The sequence below is a fragment of the Aythya ferina genome, assembly GCF_964211825.1.
Source record: "Aythya ferina genome assembly, chromosome: 22".
Lineage (NCBI taxonomy): Eukaryota > Metazoa > Chordata > Aves > Anseriformes > Anatidae > Aythya > Aythya ferina.
Genome location: NC_140320.1, coordinates 5,240,352 through 5,257,882, shown reverse-complemented (window position 1 = coordinate 5,257,882; position 17,531 = coordinate 5,240,352). Strand labels below are relative to the sequence as shown.

The window sequence follows — 17,531 nt, the reverse complement described above, 5'->3', positions numbered from 1 at the left end:
CGAGCTCACGGCTACAGCAGCAGCAAGGGACGAGCGGCAAAGCTCCACCCTGTGCCACCGTGTTTAAAAACAAAACTAAATTGTTCCAAAGCCGCTGTGCATTTCGGCACCTGAGTGAGATCCATTCAAGCCAACGGAACTATTTGTGCGTTTGATCTTAGGCAACACGTTTACATCCTCTGCCAGCTTGGCACCTAAATTCGTGCCAGTTCGCTCCTTGAACGTGGGGCCCGGAGGGGGAGCCGGTGGAAATGTGCACCTTCAAAGGCTGCAATTCCCTCTGCCGTGTGCTGCTGCAAAGCTCTGCTTTAACTCTGAGAAGCTCAGGGGTGTTTGTACACCAGGCAAACCTTAAACTCCCCTCCAGCCGTGGAAACAAATCTGCCCAGACCTGGTGGGGTGCTGAAGGGATGCTGCTGGGATTTGCTGATTATTTGCACCCAGACCATTGCTAACAATGAAAAATGAGTGAGAAAGATGTGGTTTTCAGGAGTCTTCGTTCCAAGCGAAAACTTGTGTCTGCTGTGACGCATACCTTGAAGCAAAGGGACAATTATCTAATCACAACATTCAATGCCATTTGCATAATGTCAACTAAATTGTTCAACTGCTTCAAATGCTTTTGTGATTAGGAAGATACTCCACAAATAAACCGACTGCATGTTCCTGACACTCCAGTCTAATGTGTTACAAGTAAGAGAAAGATAAAGCGGCATGGTAAAAGGATTCCTTCCTCACCATTACTTCCACTCAATCTAGGAAATCACAAAATGTCACGTCTATTACTCAAATGAAAGTCACATCAAAGGTCCTGGAGGACTGGGGGATACGCTGCAGCAAAATGGAAATAATATTTTGCAGGTGGAGAGTTGAGCTGGATGCCTGGAACAGTACCTAATTGCCACATGAGAGTACATTTGGGTGTTATTTATGTCCTGATGGCAAATCCAAATTACCGAGATCTAAACCCAGCAGCGCAAACGACTCCCTTTGTGTCCCCAGGCAAATACCTGGTAATGCTTTCATGTCTGTCGGGGTGTTTAATTTGCAGACACTGAGCATCAGTTAGCCAAGGCTTTCCCATGTGGCTGCTGACTGCAGGTAATCCGTTTTGGACCCCTGGAAGGTTTTTAGAGAGCTACGTACAACTTTCCCCCATGTGCTGCTAAGTAAGGCCTTGGTTATTTTGGGGTTTTGGCGAGTCGTGGGGAATCATGCCCTTTGTATGGTCCATACACAACCCCCGTGCCCCATCACTGGTCCAGCTCTCACCTTTATATTCCTGATCTTTTACGTTCCTGTCCCCCAAACCTGTGAGACAGGGAGTTGCCATACTCCTCCAGCAATGGCACCCGAAGGCACCTGCCCTGAAGCTGGGCAAGGAACCGAGGCAGATGTTTTGCCTCAGCCTTCTGCTTCCTGAGGCCTGACGAGGTTTTCCCCTGACCTTTAGAGGAAGGATGGTGAGCAGATCTCGGTGCCTGCATCCTCTGCACTGCCCCCCACACCCACAGAAGTAAGAAAGGGCGTTAGGTGCATGACCCATACCTGCATAACCCCACTCAGGACGGACCGAAATGGATGGACCAACCTGTGCCTCGAGCTCTCGCGATGCATTTCTGCATCATCCTAAAAAAAATATTCCTTTCTTTTTTTTTTTTTTTTCCCCTGTCCCTCTGCACATTTTAGCTGGGCAGCCTTGGCTGTGCCCTTTTCAAGTTCACCGTGCAGCAGATGGGCCTATCTGAACACCAAGCACAGGCGAGGAAATCAGCAGCTGGTCACAGGAGTTTCCTAGGAGAAGATGAAAGGATCGCAGCAGGCTGCCCGGTGCCCGCGGTTCGGCTGACTCACACCAGAAGCCTGCCGAGACACAGTTCCCAGGTGCTTGAGTCACTAACACAAAGCCTGGGCTAAAATCAGAGGTGATGATGTGCTGGCAGGAGTTTCTCTCCTTGTGATGCACTTTCGGAGGGGTTAAAAGTTGCCTGAGTGACGGCTGTCGGATGGGGGAATCAGAGAAAATCCCACTCACGCCATGCGCCTCTGACACACCGCTTTCTACTTTGATCCAAACATCAGCAGTTTTGGGACAGGAAGAGGTGGAAGTCAGAAAGATACAGCGACCCCAAAGCCAGGGGCTTCCTAGGAGGTTAATTCCTCCCTCAGAGGTGGCATCTGATGAACCTGTTTGGGAAGCTGGATGATGAAACGGAGAATTCTTACAAACGCTGACCTGCCCGTGGGCAAGCAGAACATTGTACTTTTGGGAGAAGACCAGATGCAATGTGTGTGTGTGTGATTTTTCTCTTCTAAAATTGCACTATTATTATCAAATCGAAGTGAGACTTAAAAGTCGCTCTGCTGCTGCTCTCAGGTTGGGGTACGAGGTCCCAGTTGTGCAGGCAGCATGCGGGACTCGGGGCTCTGCCACCCATCCTGACTCATCCTCCATAGCCCCAACAAATAAACGTGCTGTGAGCAGCAAATGTAAAAAAAACAACAAGGTTTCAACCCTCTTTGTGTTACCTGAATGGTGTAAAGAAACTATTTCTCTAAAGGAAGCTCTTGCAGAAATGAAAGCCGGGTTGTTTCTGGGTGAGATCCTCAGCTGGTGTGTATTAGCATCGCTCTGGCAATCCGGTGGTGCCGGGCTGCTTTACGCTACCGGAAGGCTTTGCCCTTTAGGACGTGCGTGCATTTATGACCCAGCCACTCTGTGGGAGGGGGTGAAGAGGCTGCGAGGAGAATATAAACGTGTCTCGTAAGGTGCAGCTGTAATTTACATTTATTCCGAGGCTCGCTTCCGTCGCCCGTTGACTTGTGTAAATACGAACCAGATCCAGTCCTTGTTTAGCTCGAGATTTCTTTGAACTGCGCCTGGGAGAACTGCCTGCAGCGTATCCGGGGGTAATATATTGTGATTTGACACTTGCTAAGAGCTGGCAGCCGCTCTCCAAAAGAAATATTGATTGCAAAGAATAAATTCAATGCAATAGCAGAACAAGGGAGCAGGACATCATCGACACCATTTACAGTCTGCGATTGTGGAGCGCCCTTTGTCTTGAGGAGATGGCAAATGTTAATTAAGGTGCTTTCCCCGGCATCAGGCGATTGATGTGCTGTCTCATTTTACCTCTTGCTGTCTGTAAAATGGGGAGGATGCTGGTTTTGGAGTAGCAGTGCTGCGAATTTCACCCATCAATCTAGCTCACCAAACCTCTGGGTAACGACTTGGCAGTGAGAGATTTCGGAGGCGATGCTGAGACCAGAGCCTGAGACCCGGCGACGATGCTGTCTGCTTCCTCACGTGGCCTCTCCCTGTGCTCGCTGCCGCTGGTGAGGTTGCAGGGTTCATGTTTTCCTTTTCTGTGTGTAGGGCCCCAAGCTCGCTAGGATCGTGGTGCGTAAAAGTCAGGCTTCTATTCACTGGTGCCATACAGGGAAAAAACCATACGGGTGTTTCTCGTCAACAAAAACAGGTTTAAAATTTGGGTTTTGATTCAGCCACTCTCAATAAAAAGAGGAACAGCTTAGAAACAAACAAAAACCTACACCATGCTATACATTCCTGGTACTGCCAGTGCCATTTAATGCATCTCCTTCATACTCAGGAGCAAAGAATCCCACACCCCGATGTCAGCCGTTCAGGAGAAGCCCCTGCTCGAGCGCTTTGCTGAATGGGGCCGTTAATGAGGTTTCAGTGCTGTAGGAGCTCACTGTGTTCCGTTTGGGAGAAGAAAAAGAAAATAGTCATTTTTACAAGCCCAGGATGAAAAATCTCTCTGAAACACACCCACCTCTACACCGGCAATTATTTCACAGCCACCGACGGCGGATGATTAATTGGGCACTATCAGGAGGTGCAGCACCGGGCTGACAGTACACGAAAGTGCAAAAAGTGGCATTCACCTCGCGTTTGGTAATCGCCCTGGGGCGATGGGTGTGAGTCAAATACAGTTAAAACCTAAGGCAGATATCCCAACGTTTCTCCGGGCTGCTCTTTGCTCAGCCCACAACCTTTTGGAGCGTTTTCACGCTAATCTCCTATCGCCAGGGACTGCGAGGTATTTGTGCTGGCAGACAGCAAACTTCAGTCCCGAGGACTTGAATTTGGTGTCTGGGGAAAGCAAACACCTCAGGCACGGCTCCTGCCACTCACGGCAGCTTCCAGTTTCTTGTTGCTTGCTTTCTGTGCAAATTTTACACCGCTGCGTGGTGGGCGACAGAAACTGCTCGGGTCCTGACACCTGCCAGATATTGTCACGTCTACACACGCAGCTCCGCTGTCCATCCTGATTCTCATTCTTTTGGGAATTGCTGGAAAAAGGGGAATGCTGGAGCTTCCCGGGGAGCAGAGGAGCCGTGGCTCCAGCTTTTGTGCACGCCCGAGCAGAATAGGAGACGGTGGGGACAGGGTAATGCACAGCAGAGCCAGGGCCTCTTCTTTCGGGTCTGTTTATCCAGCGGGTGAGTAAGACACAAGCACCCTGGTGCACCCCATTGTAATGCACAAAGCCTGCAGTGAGTCCCGGTGATGGAATCCAAAACGCTGTCAGCTGCTCCGCTCCAGCTCTTTTGATGACTCTGCTTGTTGAGGATAATTAGACGGGCGCAGTACAGACACACACACGGATGTCTCTATTCTTTTTGCAATTGCACGGCGCACGCTCTGCATCCTCTACGAGCACCGCTTAAAACGTAGGGCAATATTTTCAAGTGTGTGCAAAAGTTGGGAGCCCGAGGTTCACTCTCAAAGGTGACTTGAAAAACTGAGGCTCATCAGGAGCCAGCAGGGTTAGCAGCTTGACATTTAAAAGCACCCTTTTTTATTTTTTTTTTATTTATTTTTTTGAAACTTCTGCTCAAGATCTTTCAAAATGTGGAATTCCCCCCGGCTTCTGTCCGTGTGTTTATTCAGGAGGTCCCAGGGGCTGTCGGCACCCTTTGAGCATGGGCTCTCACCCAGCCAAGTGGCAGAAGTAATCCCAGGGTAAACTTCCAGATGGCTTTATAAGGAAGCACTGCAGAAGCGGACCAACGTGCTGCCACTGTCACCAAGCCTCCAAGGGGGTGAATAATCAGTATTTTATGCAAACAAGGCTCCGTTCAAATAGTCCGTGCTGGGTATCTGAGTTGGTGAGTTGCTCTGGTGAGCCTTTGTCCTGAGAACCTCCTCCTGACAGCAGCACTGGGTGAGGGGGAAAGGGATGGAAAAGGAAAAGGTAACCCTGCTACTTCTGCATCGCTTGATAACCAAGTCGTAGCTTGGAGGGGAATTGGAAATGAAGGCTGGAGTTGTTAGCATGATGGGGTTTGGGTTCTGTGAACTGGAGGTGACTAAACGAGCTGCCGGTGATGGGGGGATCTGGGCTGCCCTTTCTGCAGCCGCCCTCCTTGCTCCGAGGACCGAGCTCAGGCCCTTTGCTCCGAGACAAAAAAATCATCACAGGGCCACAAGAACATGCAAACATTTTGTTGTCACCATGTCATTCTAGTACCCAAATGAAGCATCTACTTGGGGACCAGGAAAGTTTCTAACAACGCTCGCAGCTGAAGCTGGATAGCCCCAAAACACACAGCTCCACGGGGACGGCTGTCCTCTGCCTGACTTGCCACTGACCCAGGAACTCGTTGGACTGATGCTGCTACTTAGATATTTAAATATGAAATCCCCATGAAGCACAGTGGGTGAAGGTTCTTGGTTTTTCTCCTGGACACGTGCAAGCTTGCTTTCTGGGCACTAGCTCCGAGTATCGCAGTGACACTGCGGGCAGTAAGGGATGCTCTGCTCTCACACAGCCCCCTCGATGCTTGTGGCAGAAACATTTTCTGTGTTGCTATCAGTCCTGAATGGTTCCACTTTCCACTCTCAGACACGATTAATGGCAGTGGTGTGTACCGAGTCGCAGATCACCGGGGCAGTTTGGGATGCTGCTGCCGCCGTCGGTATAATTTTAGACCATGATCTGATCGGAGAAATGACTTCTTCAGCCCCTGGTAAGGGAAGAGCTCTCTCCATTTGCAAGCTTTACACAATGTAATGGAAATAGATGTTATTCTTAGACCAGATATCTAAGCCTTGTGGTTAAGCTAACGTCGAACCTCTACAGACTGAGGGGCAAATGCCAGCCTAAGTGTAGGTTTCGCATATACATATATGCACATATATATATATATATATATATATATATATATATATATATATATATTGGCTGCTGTGCACCTCAGCTCCATTCAAACAGTGGAAGTGAGGAGTCCTCTCTGCTTTATCACTTCAGATCTTTAAAGAAAGGAACAACCTGATAGAGATCTCACCCCGCTGAACACCATGGTCAAACCGTCTGAGCGCTGCAGTAACGAGCTCTGGCCTGCAGCAGAGCCCTGCAAGAAAGCCAAAGGAAAACAAATCCATGTGCAGAGCAGCCGTGGGATGTGGTCCCCAATGGATGGCTTCTCGAGTGCACCTTCCTGGCAGCTGCTAACTCCATTCACATCCCGGCCCCGCGGTGCAGACCTGTTGGACCCCCTCCAGCACAGATGTAGGGAATTGGTGAGCGGCCTCAGTGCTGAGCCCAGCAATTGCGAGAGGTGACCGAGGGCAGCTCGTTGCTCGAAGTGTTGCTCAAGTCCCCCTGCAGAGTCTCTGCCGGGTGCCTCCCGGCGTCCTGCGAAGCTCAAACAAGTGCCTGGGAAGGCAGGGCTCGTCCCAGCCATCTGCCAAAGGGTGCCTGCTCTTCCCCTTCCACTCTGTGGGGTGGAAAAAGGACAGAAGTGCTTCCTATGAAGCTCCTGCTGAGACATGCCCGTTGGTCTGTTGGTTCAGTAGCTGCAGATTTCCTCCAGTGCCCATAACAAACTTGGAAACACATTCAGCACAGCCTTCAGAGCAGTCGCTCCTAGAAACATTTGTGTCCATCAACTTCTTACACGGAAACGAAGTTTCCCTCCATACCCCAGGCCAGCACAAGTCACTGTGAATCATGAAAATGCTTCTCAAGCTTGGGCTTAAGTGGGACTTACGTGATGCCTACGTTTTGGGCTGGTCCTTTGTAGTACGATGAATTTCAGCCAAGAGTATGTGCAGAAAGCTAATACCCCGAAGGCAAGGTCGTGAAGGAACAGAAACCACTTCAAAATCCAAAGATAATCTGCAGCACTTTTTCTGTGTGTGCAGTGTTTTCCCAAATACAGCTCAAACCCTAGAGGAAGGAGAGATTCACAGCCTCTCTGTGCTGAAATCCTGCTATGTTGCTAAGTCTGTTACTAGGCAAAACATGTTTTAGCAGCCTCGAAAACGTTTTCAAAACACAAGGGATTTTTCTGTTTGTAAACTGGATCTGAACTTCTTTTCTTTGAAATTAACGGAACTATCACACTCCTCAATTCTCGTAGCTACCGAGAAACAAAATCAAACCAGCTTGGCTCTGTGCATGGCCAGGGAAAAAAACAGTCCAGCTTTGTGCACTGACTCCTCTTCATGCCCATGGTGCTGAGTTAAACCCAGGTGATCTCTGGTGGCAGGGAGGAAGAAAGAAACGTGCCGCCCAGGGGAAGTGAAGCTGATTCATGGCTAACTGCACGATATTCCTGCCTGTCCCCTCTCCAGGGGGGGAGCAGTGTTTGCAGTTACGTCTAGCACCAGCAGATCTCCCCAGGAGCAGGCACCGCACACCGAGCCAGCATCAGGGGCCTGGCTGCAGAAGATGGCTCCATTTTTTCAGGCCGAGATGCCGGGAAGGAGAAGTGGTTCGGTTTTGGAAAGCTTTGCCACGAAGGGGCACAAACAGCGCTTATCTCTTACGCTTATCACGCAGAGCATGGCAAGCAAAAACACGATGCCTGTAATTTAAGTGTTTTGCTTGGGGATGGTGATTTACCTATCTGGAGTAACATCATGAGCCAGACACTTATCTTCGTATTTCTAGGGCTGGATCTCTGCTGAAACATCACCACGGGGGCTGTGGCTTCAATTCAGAGTTGAATGCAGAAACATGAGCAACATTTTAAATTTTGTTTATTTATATATTCATGCACATACGCACACCCAGCATTAAAAGACAGCAAGCGGGATTTCTACTGGTGTTAAATTTGCAACTTTCTGGTTTTGAGGATGTTTTGGACGAGCTTCAGTTCCAACATGAAACTTTTAGTTTGTGCATCCCTCAGCTCCCAGCTCCTGGAGCCACCCTGACTTCTGCACCACGCAGCCAGAGGATTTCAGCTGCTTACCCCTCTCTTACTTCCCATAGTGTTAGTTCGGTCAGAGGCCTTCCTCCATCGAAAAAATGGCAGTCCACCACTACATTTTCCCATATTCAGCATTATACAGAGATAAAAAATAAAAATCTATGCATAATATACAAGTATGTGTACATGCATAATAGTTTTAAGTGTTCCCCTGTGGTTTCAATGAGCTGTAAACCATAGCGTGCTTCCCTTGCACTTGCTCTCAGTAAGGCTAGCAACACGTATAAAAGGATTATCACATAAAAATGAGACACGCTGGCAGTCTGACTAGATCTGTGGGTGCAAACACTGCCAGTAAATCCATAGCAAGACGGGGACAGCATTTTGGGTCAACTGGGAAATGCCAGCTGCGAGAAATCTCTTCCTAGAGGAAGATCGTTTTTGTGTTTAGGGTCTTGAGACAGTGGGGATCTGGTTAGACTTTTGTGCGACCTTGGTAAAACGCTTGTCTCAGTGCCTGAATTGCAAAACGGCAATCATAACATCACCTCTGCCTTCCTTCCTGGCTTAAAGCAGAAACTATTCGGGATCGGGACTGTCTCCTCCTTTGTGACTAGACAGTACGTAATATAATGGGCTAATTACAAAATTAAAAAAAAAAAAATAATGAGCCTGTGCTGACACAGAGCCCCAACAGATAGCTCTCTGCAGTCCAAAACACTGACACACAGCTCGGTGGCTTGAGCAGTTCCCATCCGTAGAGAAAGGCATCCACAGGTAGCTCACCCAGCCCCGCATCAGAGCCCGGCTGAACTCTGCAGGGTGGACAAGTAAAGGCTTATTTAATAACATCCTCATTTCAGCAAGAGATCCACGGCAGTTTAGCACCCGACACCCAAAGCCTAAACATACGCGACATCCTCTCTTGCTTTCCACCTGGCTCGTACCATTTTCCACCCTTAACAGCTACTCTGTACTAACCAGCCAGGAGTACTTGGAAATCACATTGAGCCTTTCACCTCTGATTATTTTAGCATGCGCAGGGTAGAAGTCACTTGCCTGAAGAAACCCAGAACTGAGAAAATGAAATGAACACAGGAATCCTCAGCTCCCGTCAGCAGCGCCAGCTCGGAGCCAGGCCAGCCTTCTGAGCTCTTACTGCAGGCAAAATCCCGGAGAAGAATCATCTAATCCCAATTATTCTGCTGCAACAAACGCTGACCTGTCTGCTGCTAGGAGTGGAGTTGCCTGAGCTGGATCAGAAGCTGGAAGTTAGGAGAACTGGATACCCGTGAGTGTCCCCCTGCTGTCCCAATAGTGTCTCCCCGAGCAGCGATGGCATTTAGTGACATCCCTGACAGACTCGTCTGACAGCTCGGGGCTTTGTTTGCAGAAGCCATCCCAACAGATGGCCACCACTCGAGGCATCAGCCTGCCTTCTATTTATACACAGGACCTCCAGGCGCAGATCTGTGCTCCCGGCCTCCCCGTGGCACTGCAGGGAGCAAACGGGGCTGGGAGAGCTTGGGGTGAAGGCTCCAAGGGACTTTCTGCTGAGGCTATGTTGCACTTTATGTCTTGGGAGATGGGGTGCTTTGCCTCCTTGGCAGTTCAGTGAGCAGATGATCCCAGCAGGGAGCATCCCAGTGCCGTGCGGTCCCGAAGCTCCTGCTGCTGAGCCCGCACGCTGTTCCACGGCGTTCCTGAGGTGGAACATCATTGTCTGGGCTTTTGCTGGTTTGCTGCTCATCTGAATTTTAATGATAAATTGTTTGGAGGATTTCTAGCAGGCTGGAATAGGGTGCCGAGAGCTACTTCAGGCCGGGCCAGCAGAGGACTTGTCAAAGCGTCCTGAGCTCAGCACCGGGACAGCCTTACCCAGCTGGCGGGATACATTTGCAACAAGCATTCTTTGCACTTAGGATATTTTGCCCCCCTCTGTCTCACTTTCTGCCTTTAACCTTCCCTATCTTGCACACCGAGGCTTTGGTTTCATTTCTTGTCACACGTTACTTTTCTCAGGCTAGAATACGAACCACAGACATTGTTCCTCAGCGAATGGTGAGGCGAGCCCATGGCTGACAGTCAGCCTCGATGGCACTGTCGTACAGGTGAGGACGAGTTTCATTCATAGCACCAGGCTGCTTTTTCCCTCTAGCTACTCTGAAAGGTGCCCATCTGTCTCTCCAAACAAGCACGGAGCATGAAGCCACCAGGCTCTTACCATCTTCATTTGCAGGCATCATGTATAAAAGTTAAATGTCTGTACGTAACTACAGATCACCAACAGACTTAAGGAGCGTAAGTAGGACAAGGGGAAACACACAGGGGATTTTCTGGATGTGCCAGTGGCAGTCTGACATCTCTCCCTAGACCTGCATGTGCGTGTCCCTGTATTTATGGAAAAACACAGCAGCGAGGCTGAAAAGCCACCGAGTTCTGACTGATATCAGCAACAAAAGGGAAACTTAGATCAGGAAACCTCCAAATGCCGGCTGGCTGCGTTTGCATCCTAAAGCCCACGGTCCCACTTCAGGAGTCACCATGCTCCAAACTGAACCATTAGGAAGTTACCCGTGGGTTGCTGCCTAATTCATTTCCAGCATAAGCACACGCAGGGCGATTACACCGGGGCATTTCTCAGCTGGACAAGACCAAACCTAATGCTCTGCACTCCTGAAATTCCCTTCTGTCCCCCTTTCTTTCGGAAAGATCAACTCGTGCGTGGATTCAGGAGGATCTCCCGGGTGACCGAGTTTCGCCCCGGCGACAGCACCGAGCGCAGGAACGCCGGGCTTTGATTTCAGCTTGGGGAAGGGGGGGTGCCCGGAAAATCGCCTTTTTGGCGACCCCAGGCTTTGCCGGGGGGGCACCTGCCGCCCCCGGGACCCCGCAACCTCCCCGTGTTCCGTGTCCCCGGGGCGGCTCCGGGAGCGCATCCCCGGCCCCTTGGAGCCGCGCATCCCCCTCCGCGGCCGCGCATCCCTTAACCACCCCAAAACGAAACGAGAGGAGGGCAGGGGGGGGGTCAGAATAAGAAAGAGACCGAGCCGCCACTTACGCCCGGGCTTTGGGGAAGCCCATGGAGAGCAGGATCTCCAGCGACGAGCCATGTTTGATGGTCCCCGCGCGGTGCTGCCGGTTCCGCCGGGGGATGACTTTGCTGTACAGCTCCTCTTTGGCAGCCATGGCGTGCGGGGCGGGCTGCCCGCGCTGGGCCATCACGCAGCCATCGCCACCCGCGCAGGGCCATGCACACCCGCAGCGCCCCGCCGGGGGCCGCGGCCGGGGCAGGGCCGAGGGGCTGAGCCCTCCTCCGCTCTTTTCTCCCTTCCCCTCCGCTCCTCTCCCTTCCCCTCCGCTCTTTTCCGCTCCTCTCCGCGCCCCCCGAGCCCCGCCGCCGCCTCCGCCGCCCGTGCGCGCCCCGCGCAAAAGCCGCGCAAGCCCCCGCGGCCGCTCGGAGGCTCCGCAGGAGGCCCCGAGAACCCCCCCCCGCCGCCGCCCCCGCTCTTAAAGCCGCCTCCGGGGCGGGCGGGCGCGGCCCCGGCACCGGGCTGGAGCCGGCTGCTGGAGGAGAGCCCCAAAAGGGGGCTTTAAGGGGGGCGCAGCGCAGCCCCCGCTCCCCCTCGGCGCTCCGGGGATGCGCTGGGAGAGGGGCAGGGTGCGCGGCCAGCGAGGTCGTTGCCGGAGCAGGGAGGGGAAGGGCAGGCTGGTGTTGAAAAAAGCAAGGAGGACGCGCACACAAGCCCATATTTTTGTTTGTTTTGGTGTTTTATTTATTTATTTTTTTTATTATTATTTTTTCTTAAGCTCGGCACAGGATTGCCCTAACGGAGGGGAGGTCGGGCACCCTGCACAGCACTGGGGCTCCAGGGGCTCAGTGTGCAGCTCGGCACGGCTTGAAATGGTAGCACCGGTGGTTAAACTACACCTATTTGGAGGCAAAAGAGTCGCGCTCCAGATTTTCCACCTCCATCCTGCCTTTCTGCATCCTCCTCGGCCCTCTCCAGGCCACCACGCGGAATATATGGCCTGAAAGCTCTCCAGTTGCAGGGCAGGGACTGCTCTGCCCCGGTTAAAGCCCGCCGGGACACAGCTCTGCTCCTCTCCCCGCTGCCCTCCCACACAAAAGCTGCGTGTTCCTCCGGGCTGGGTGGGACTGACGCTGCTGCTGCCTCCCTGGTTGCATTTCGGTTCAGATCACGGGTTGATGTGGTTGAGTTCAAACCCAGGGGTTTACACGTGTGCTCTCCTGGCAAGAGACATCCTCCTGCTCTCACCTCTCCTTTGTATGCCTCCTGCCATCCCCTCCTGCTTTTTCTGCAGCACACAGCCCCCTGCCATCCCTCCTTTGGACAGACAAGCACATCTCCCCCTCATCTCCCCAGAGCAGGCCCAGCTCGCAGGGCTGTAGAGAACAGCTTGAAATCCCATCCCTGCACATAAATAAAAACAATCAAGAGGCCCGGCTTTAAAACACGGTAGTTTACGTTGGGGAAGGAAGCAATGCTGGCGACGACAAGCCTAGCACCGCGATTATTAGCATCAGGGAAAACAAACAGCCCGCTCCCATTTTGTTGTGTCGGAGGCAGGAATGTTCCCTCGCAGCTCCGGGCTCGTTCCCCTCCTGTGCTGCTGCAGATCCGTGCCCAGCACTTCTTTCTGCTGCCTTCCCCAGAGGTGCAGGGAGGGCAGAGGTCGCTGTGAATTCCCCTGGTGTTGCTGAGACACTTCTTCTTTCCTTTGCCCCCGCTATAAAGTCGGTGGGTGAAAGCAAGGAGCATGCAGCTTCCAAGGACTTTGCCCAGATCCAAATCCCTTTCCTTTAGCTGCTACAGATTCGTACGATCAATTAAAAAAAATCACTTTCTACAAGCTGAAGTATTGAAATTCTGTTGGTTGGGCCTGAAGATGAATTGCCACAGGAAAACCCACTGGAAGGATCAGCAATGCTACAAGACACGAGAAGGAAAAGAAATAAGATGTTTGCACACCTAGGCTAGCCGAGTGCATCGCTGTAGTTAGTCCACCAGGTAAAGTTGGATGGAAATGATGACACCTGATGGAAATGATTTTTTGGGCCTGCTGAGAACCACCTCTGGTCGTTGTGACTTTAGTGAGTGCCTCTGCGTTGGATCTGGCTGAGCTTTTCTGCATTAGAATGCGTTCGGTGAGATAATGCTGCCTCCCACTTTTTTTCTTTTTTTTTTGATTGAAAGCTGAAAATGAAAGCTGTCTTAGTGATGAAATAGGAAAAAAAATGAAAGAAATTTAAAAGTGGAAAGCAGATTAAAAAAAGAGAAACACCTGGAAAATTGAGTTGCAGTCACCTAGAAGAAGGATACTTTGCGTGAAAAAATGGCAAGGCGTGAAAACGCTGTGCATATAAGAAAACTGCAATGTGTGGTTTATTTTAAAATACTGTCAGGTTTTTACACAAGACCTTTTTTTTTTTTTTTTTTCACGTGGCCTTCCCTCTGCTGGCCTGAACCTAGCGATCAGTCTGGGTGCTTAACTGGGTGCTGTTAATCATTTTCCCGACTTCATGGCAAGAGCTTCCGGGTGCCCCGAGCCAGGCGCGTGTGCCAGTCCCTGCGGCGACAGGCTGCTGGGGGCTCTCTCTGCTCTTTTTTTACTCATTTCCTCGGTGAAACACAAATATTAGCCCTTTACCCACAGGAGAAGGTGTTCTTAGGGCATTCTTTGTATCGCTTCCTTCGTGGGTGGAAGAAAGGCAACGCAGAAGTGATCGGAGGGGGTGCAAAAAATGCCCCGCTGGACAGCGAGCGGGAGCCGTGCCGTCCGCTTCAATGGGAAGAGGTCAGGCTCCGAGGGAGTTTGAGCCAAATTTAGCTGCCTTTCCAGCCTGATGCTACCTCCTCGCATTGGCATGCGAAGGGTTTGCTCTCCAACAATGGAAATACTCTGAAATAAACAGCACAGCAGCAGGAAACAGGAGCCGAGGCTTTGCTTTCCTCCTTCACAACTTCCCTCCCTTAAAAAAAAAAAAAAAGGGGTCAGATGCTTTCAGAAAGTCCTTGCTCAAGAAAGGGCGTCCGGATTCTTAAGGGTGGAATAGTGCTGGTGCCCTGGGGCCAGGATGTGGGGCTCCTTTGAGGCCAGCACCCCTGGAGAAGCAGCGGGGACGAGTCTGCCCCTTCTCCCACCCAGCCCTGGAGAAGAAAAAGAGCAAAGAAGTAAGGCAAACACTGAGCGAGAGCTGCAGATAATTGCAAGATCGCCGTTTCCTAGACTTCGAGCCTGATCTTGCAATTATTTGCATGCCTAAGTTATTTTACATACCCAGGTCCCCTGCATGGCAGCTTCAGACCCATCTGCAGCTGGGGGAGGAGGGCGACAGCCAGCAGCCTCCCCAGGATCTCACTTTGGTCCTTGTACTATTTGTGGTGTTGACACACCTCTGGGGCTGAGCATCTGAAAGCGTTAAATAATTAAAAATAAAAAGAGTCTACCCTAAGCACTTTTTCCCCTCTTTTTTTTTTTTTTTTTTTTTTTTTTTGGGCCTCCCGAGTTTCCAAACGTCAAGAAACTGTGATTTATCGCAGAAAAAATGAACAGCTGCTGTACATTTGATTCGAAACTGCATGAAAATTGTGCTGGAATTGTTATTTGTTTTTTTTTACAGAGCGAAGACCAAGGTGACTTCAGCAACCTTCGGCCCATCTCCTCTGCAGTTCCTTATTGCTCCCTGGCAGCGCTGTGACCGCTCGGGCTTTGTGCTCAGCACCCATCCCGGCATGTTTGGAGAGCATCAGGAAAGTGGCAGAACAGCATTCCTGAGAGCAGCTTAATCTTAAAGCCTAAAACTCCCCTGTCCAGCTCTTTTACCTGGTTAGGCTTCGGTCATTGGGCTGGAATAAGCATTTAGCCGTGGCTCTGTCCCGCAGGGATGGTTTTCTTCCTTCGCTCAGCATCCATCTGCCTAGGTACTTAGTGAGCCTCCTCTCCTCTCCTCACTGCAACATCTGAGTCCCTCCAGAGTATTAAAAAACCAGAAAGAGCAGCTGGCTTGGGGGAGAATAGGATTCTGGGTTTTGTCCAGGAGGACAAACGCTCACCCTTCACCGCGTCTACCTAACCTCAGCCCTCCGCCGTGAGGTTTGGGCTGTGGGATCACCCCCTGAACCCAAACCCCGTGGTTATGGCCCAGGGGCTGCAGCCCCTCGCTCCAAACCCCGCTGGCTTCGGCAGGGAGCAGCTGGGGCTGGGCCCTGCGGGACCCCAGCTGGCCGGAGGGACTGGAGAATTTGCTTTTCTGGCTTGGATTTTCTTCCAGCCTGGAGTGTATTTTCCTCGTTGCAAATAAAACCCGCTTTGATTTCACCATAAGCCTTTCGTTTGTGCACGGAGTTGTGGAGTCGGGCTGGATGGCGAGGCACGAGCCAAGAGGCGAGGTGTCCGTGCAATATTTCACGCGGAGAGCAGAGGGCAGGGGTGACACCTAGTGCAGCCTGCCTTCCTCTCAAGCCCCGTTCTCAGTGTAAAAGGCAGGCAAAACCACATGTATTTGAAAATGTTTTGAGCTACTTCTGGTTGGAAGGCAACAGGGGGTTCTGTGTGAGGACGACCCCTGGCTTTCTCGCTGGAGGTGCATAGGAAATAATTTATTGTGCCAGGCCGTCTCCTCTGGAGCCCCGTTCTTTTGCTTTGGTGGCCCCGTGGAGTGAGGACACTGAGTACAGGACAGCAGAATTTGCCTGCAGGGATCACACCAGCTTCCTCTGGCAGTGTGAGCAGAATGGGCTTCTGTGGGTCATTAAAAACTGAACAAAACAACACTGATGTAGGAGCAGGGAGTGGCTGAGGCTTTGCAAGGATGGAGCTCGCCCTCCCCTAACCTCTGCAGCACCGGGTTCTTCATAGGGATGGCAACTAAATGCAAGCAGCAAAGCTTCCTTTTCATTTCTCCTTGCAGACGTGCTCGTGGCAGCCGTGCAACTGGCTGGGGAAGTGCTGAACCGCCTGCTGTGCGTGGCCGCTTGCAGAAGCTCTTCACTGCCATAGGTGGGATTTTCAAAGGGAACTAAAGCCACCAGGAAATCAGCATGCTGCTACCAAATCCTCCGAGGCTGGGCTGGAGCAGCATGGTTAGCTGGTTCCCGTCATGGTCTGCGCTGTGTAATCCTGCTCTCTGGTAGTGGGGAACAGTTGAGCAAACAAAAGATTAATGGGCTCTGAGCGTCTGGCCCATGTGCAAGAAACATCTTGAGCCCTGGCTATCTTATCTGTTGGATTTCGTGTCTGTTCCTGCTACACTTGTATGAATCTAGTTTATTGCTATGATTATTTATTTGCTTGGGTATAAGCCAAGAAATAACGAGACACAATAGAAAGCTGCTGGGATTTCCCCAACTCCCACACACAGTAAAATATGCTGATGTGCTGGAGGTTGCACAAAATCTGCAGCGTTCCTGCAAGGGCCTTGCTTTTTGACTTGTCCTTCTGTCGCAAGGAGCAGTTTTGTTGTGATTTGCATTCCTGTGTCATTAAAAAAGGGGCTCTTGTCAGATTACTCCAAGGAAAAAACATTTGTTTGATTTAATAGTGATAAGGAGAGGAAGGGGGGGGGGGGGCTTATCATCGTTTGAAATCTTCCTAAGTCTTCTGTGGAATTATTGGATGAGATAGAAAGTTTGGTGATTTGGTTTGTCGCAGAGACAGTAACAACCTAAAAGCAGCTGAGTGATTCTAAGGATTGCTTTGCTTCCTTTTCTCATTTTTCTTCAGCTATTTGTGGTTCTTCGCTTTCATCTTTTCGGACGCTGCAGCAGCCTTTCAGTGGAGAACAGAGGGAAAGTGCTTACCAGCAAAAGTGAAAACGGTTAATCAGGTTTTGTGAGGTTCATTGAAACAGAAATAATAAAAGAGCAATAAAGCAGGAATGGTAGGAATAAGCAAAAATTGAAGGAATGTTAGTAATGTACTCATCAAACATACCTGGGAACATAAGAGGCTATTTTTTAATATTTTTGATAACAATTTTATCTGGAAGACAGCACGTTAATAATGCACATCTTTGTGTTACAGAAGAGGCTTATTTCACGTGTATGTGTACGTCCACTGTAGCTGTATTTCTGTGGCGTGATCCTCCTTCAAGATGTAATTTCAGTGTGAGCGAACACAATCCAACCTCCTGCTTCAGCTGCAAGTGTTTGCAATTTGCTTCATATTTAAATCTTCATTATGCGAATGGCTAAAAGATAGAGGCTGTTCTCTGCAAATTAAATTCCACCGTGTGCGGCTCCATGTGTAGCTCCTTGCAATCACTTACTAAAACGTTGCATTCCTACTTAGAGCATAAATTTACATGATGCTTTGAT

The 17,531-nt window shown here is 50.6% G+C and overlaps 2 protein-coding genes across 3 annotated transcripts in view; one reads left to right on the top strand and one right to left on the bottom strand.

The window, feature by feature from the left end:
• Window positions 1-11,507, bottom strand: part of UBASH3B (ubiquitin associated and SH3 domain containing B) — a 64,750-nt gene extending 53,243 nt beyond the window's left edge. The window contains exon 1 of one of the 2 annotated variants that reach the window (XM_084495794.1): window positions 11,252-11,507. In XM_084495794.1, coding sequence (XP_084351920.1) covers window positions 11,252-11,412 — 161 coding nt within the window. In that variant the 5' untranslated portion in view covers window positions 11,413-11,507. The remainder of the gene's footprint in view (window positions 1-11,251) is intronic. The other variant, XM_084495795.1, reaches the window with a different exon arrangement.
• Window positions 1-17,531, top strand: part of LOC311422593 (uncharacterized protein) — a 113,978-nt gene that overhangs the window by 62,922 nt on the left and 33,525 nt on the right. The gene's annotated exons all lie outside the window — the stretch shown is intronic.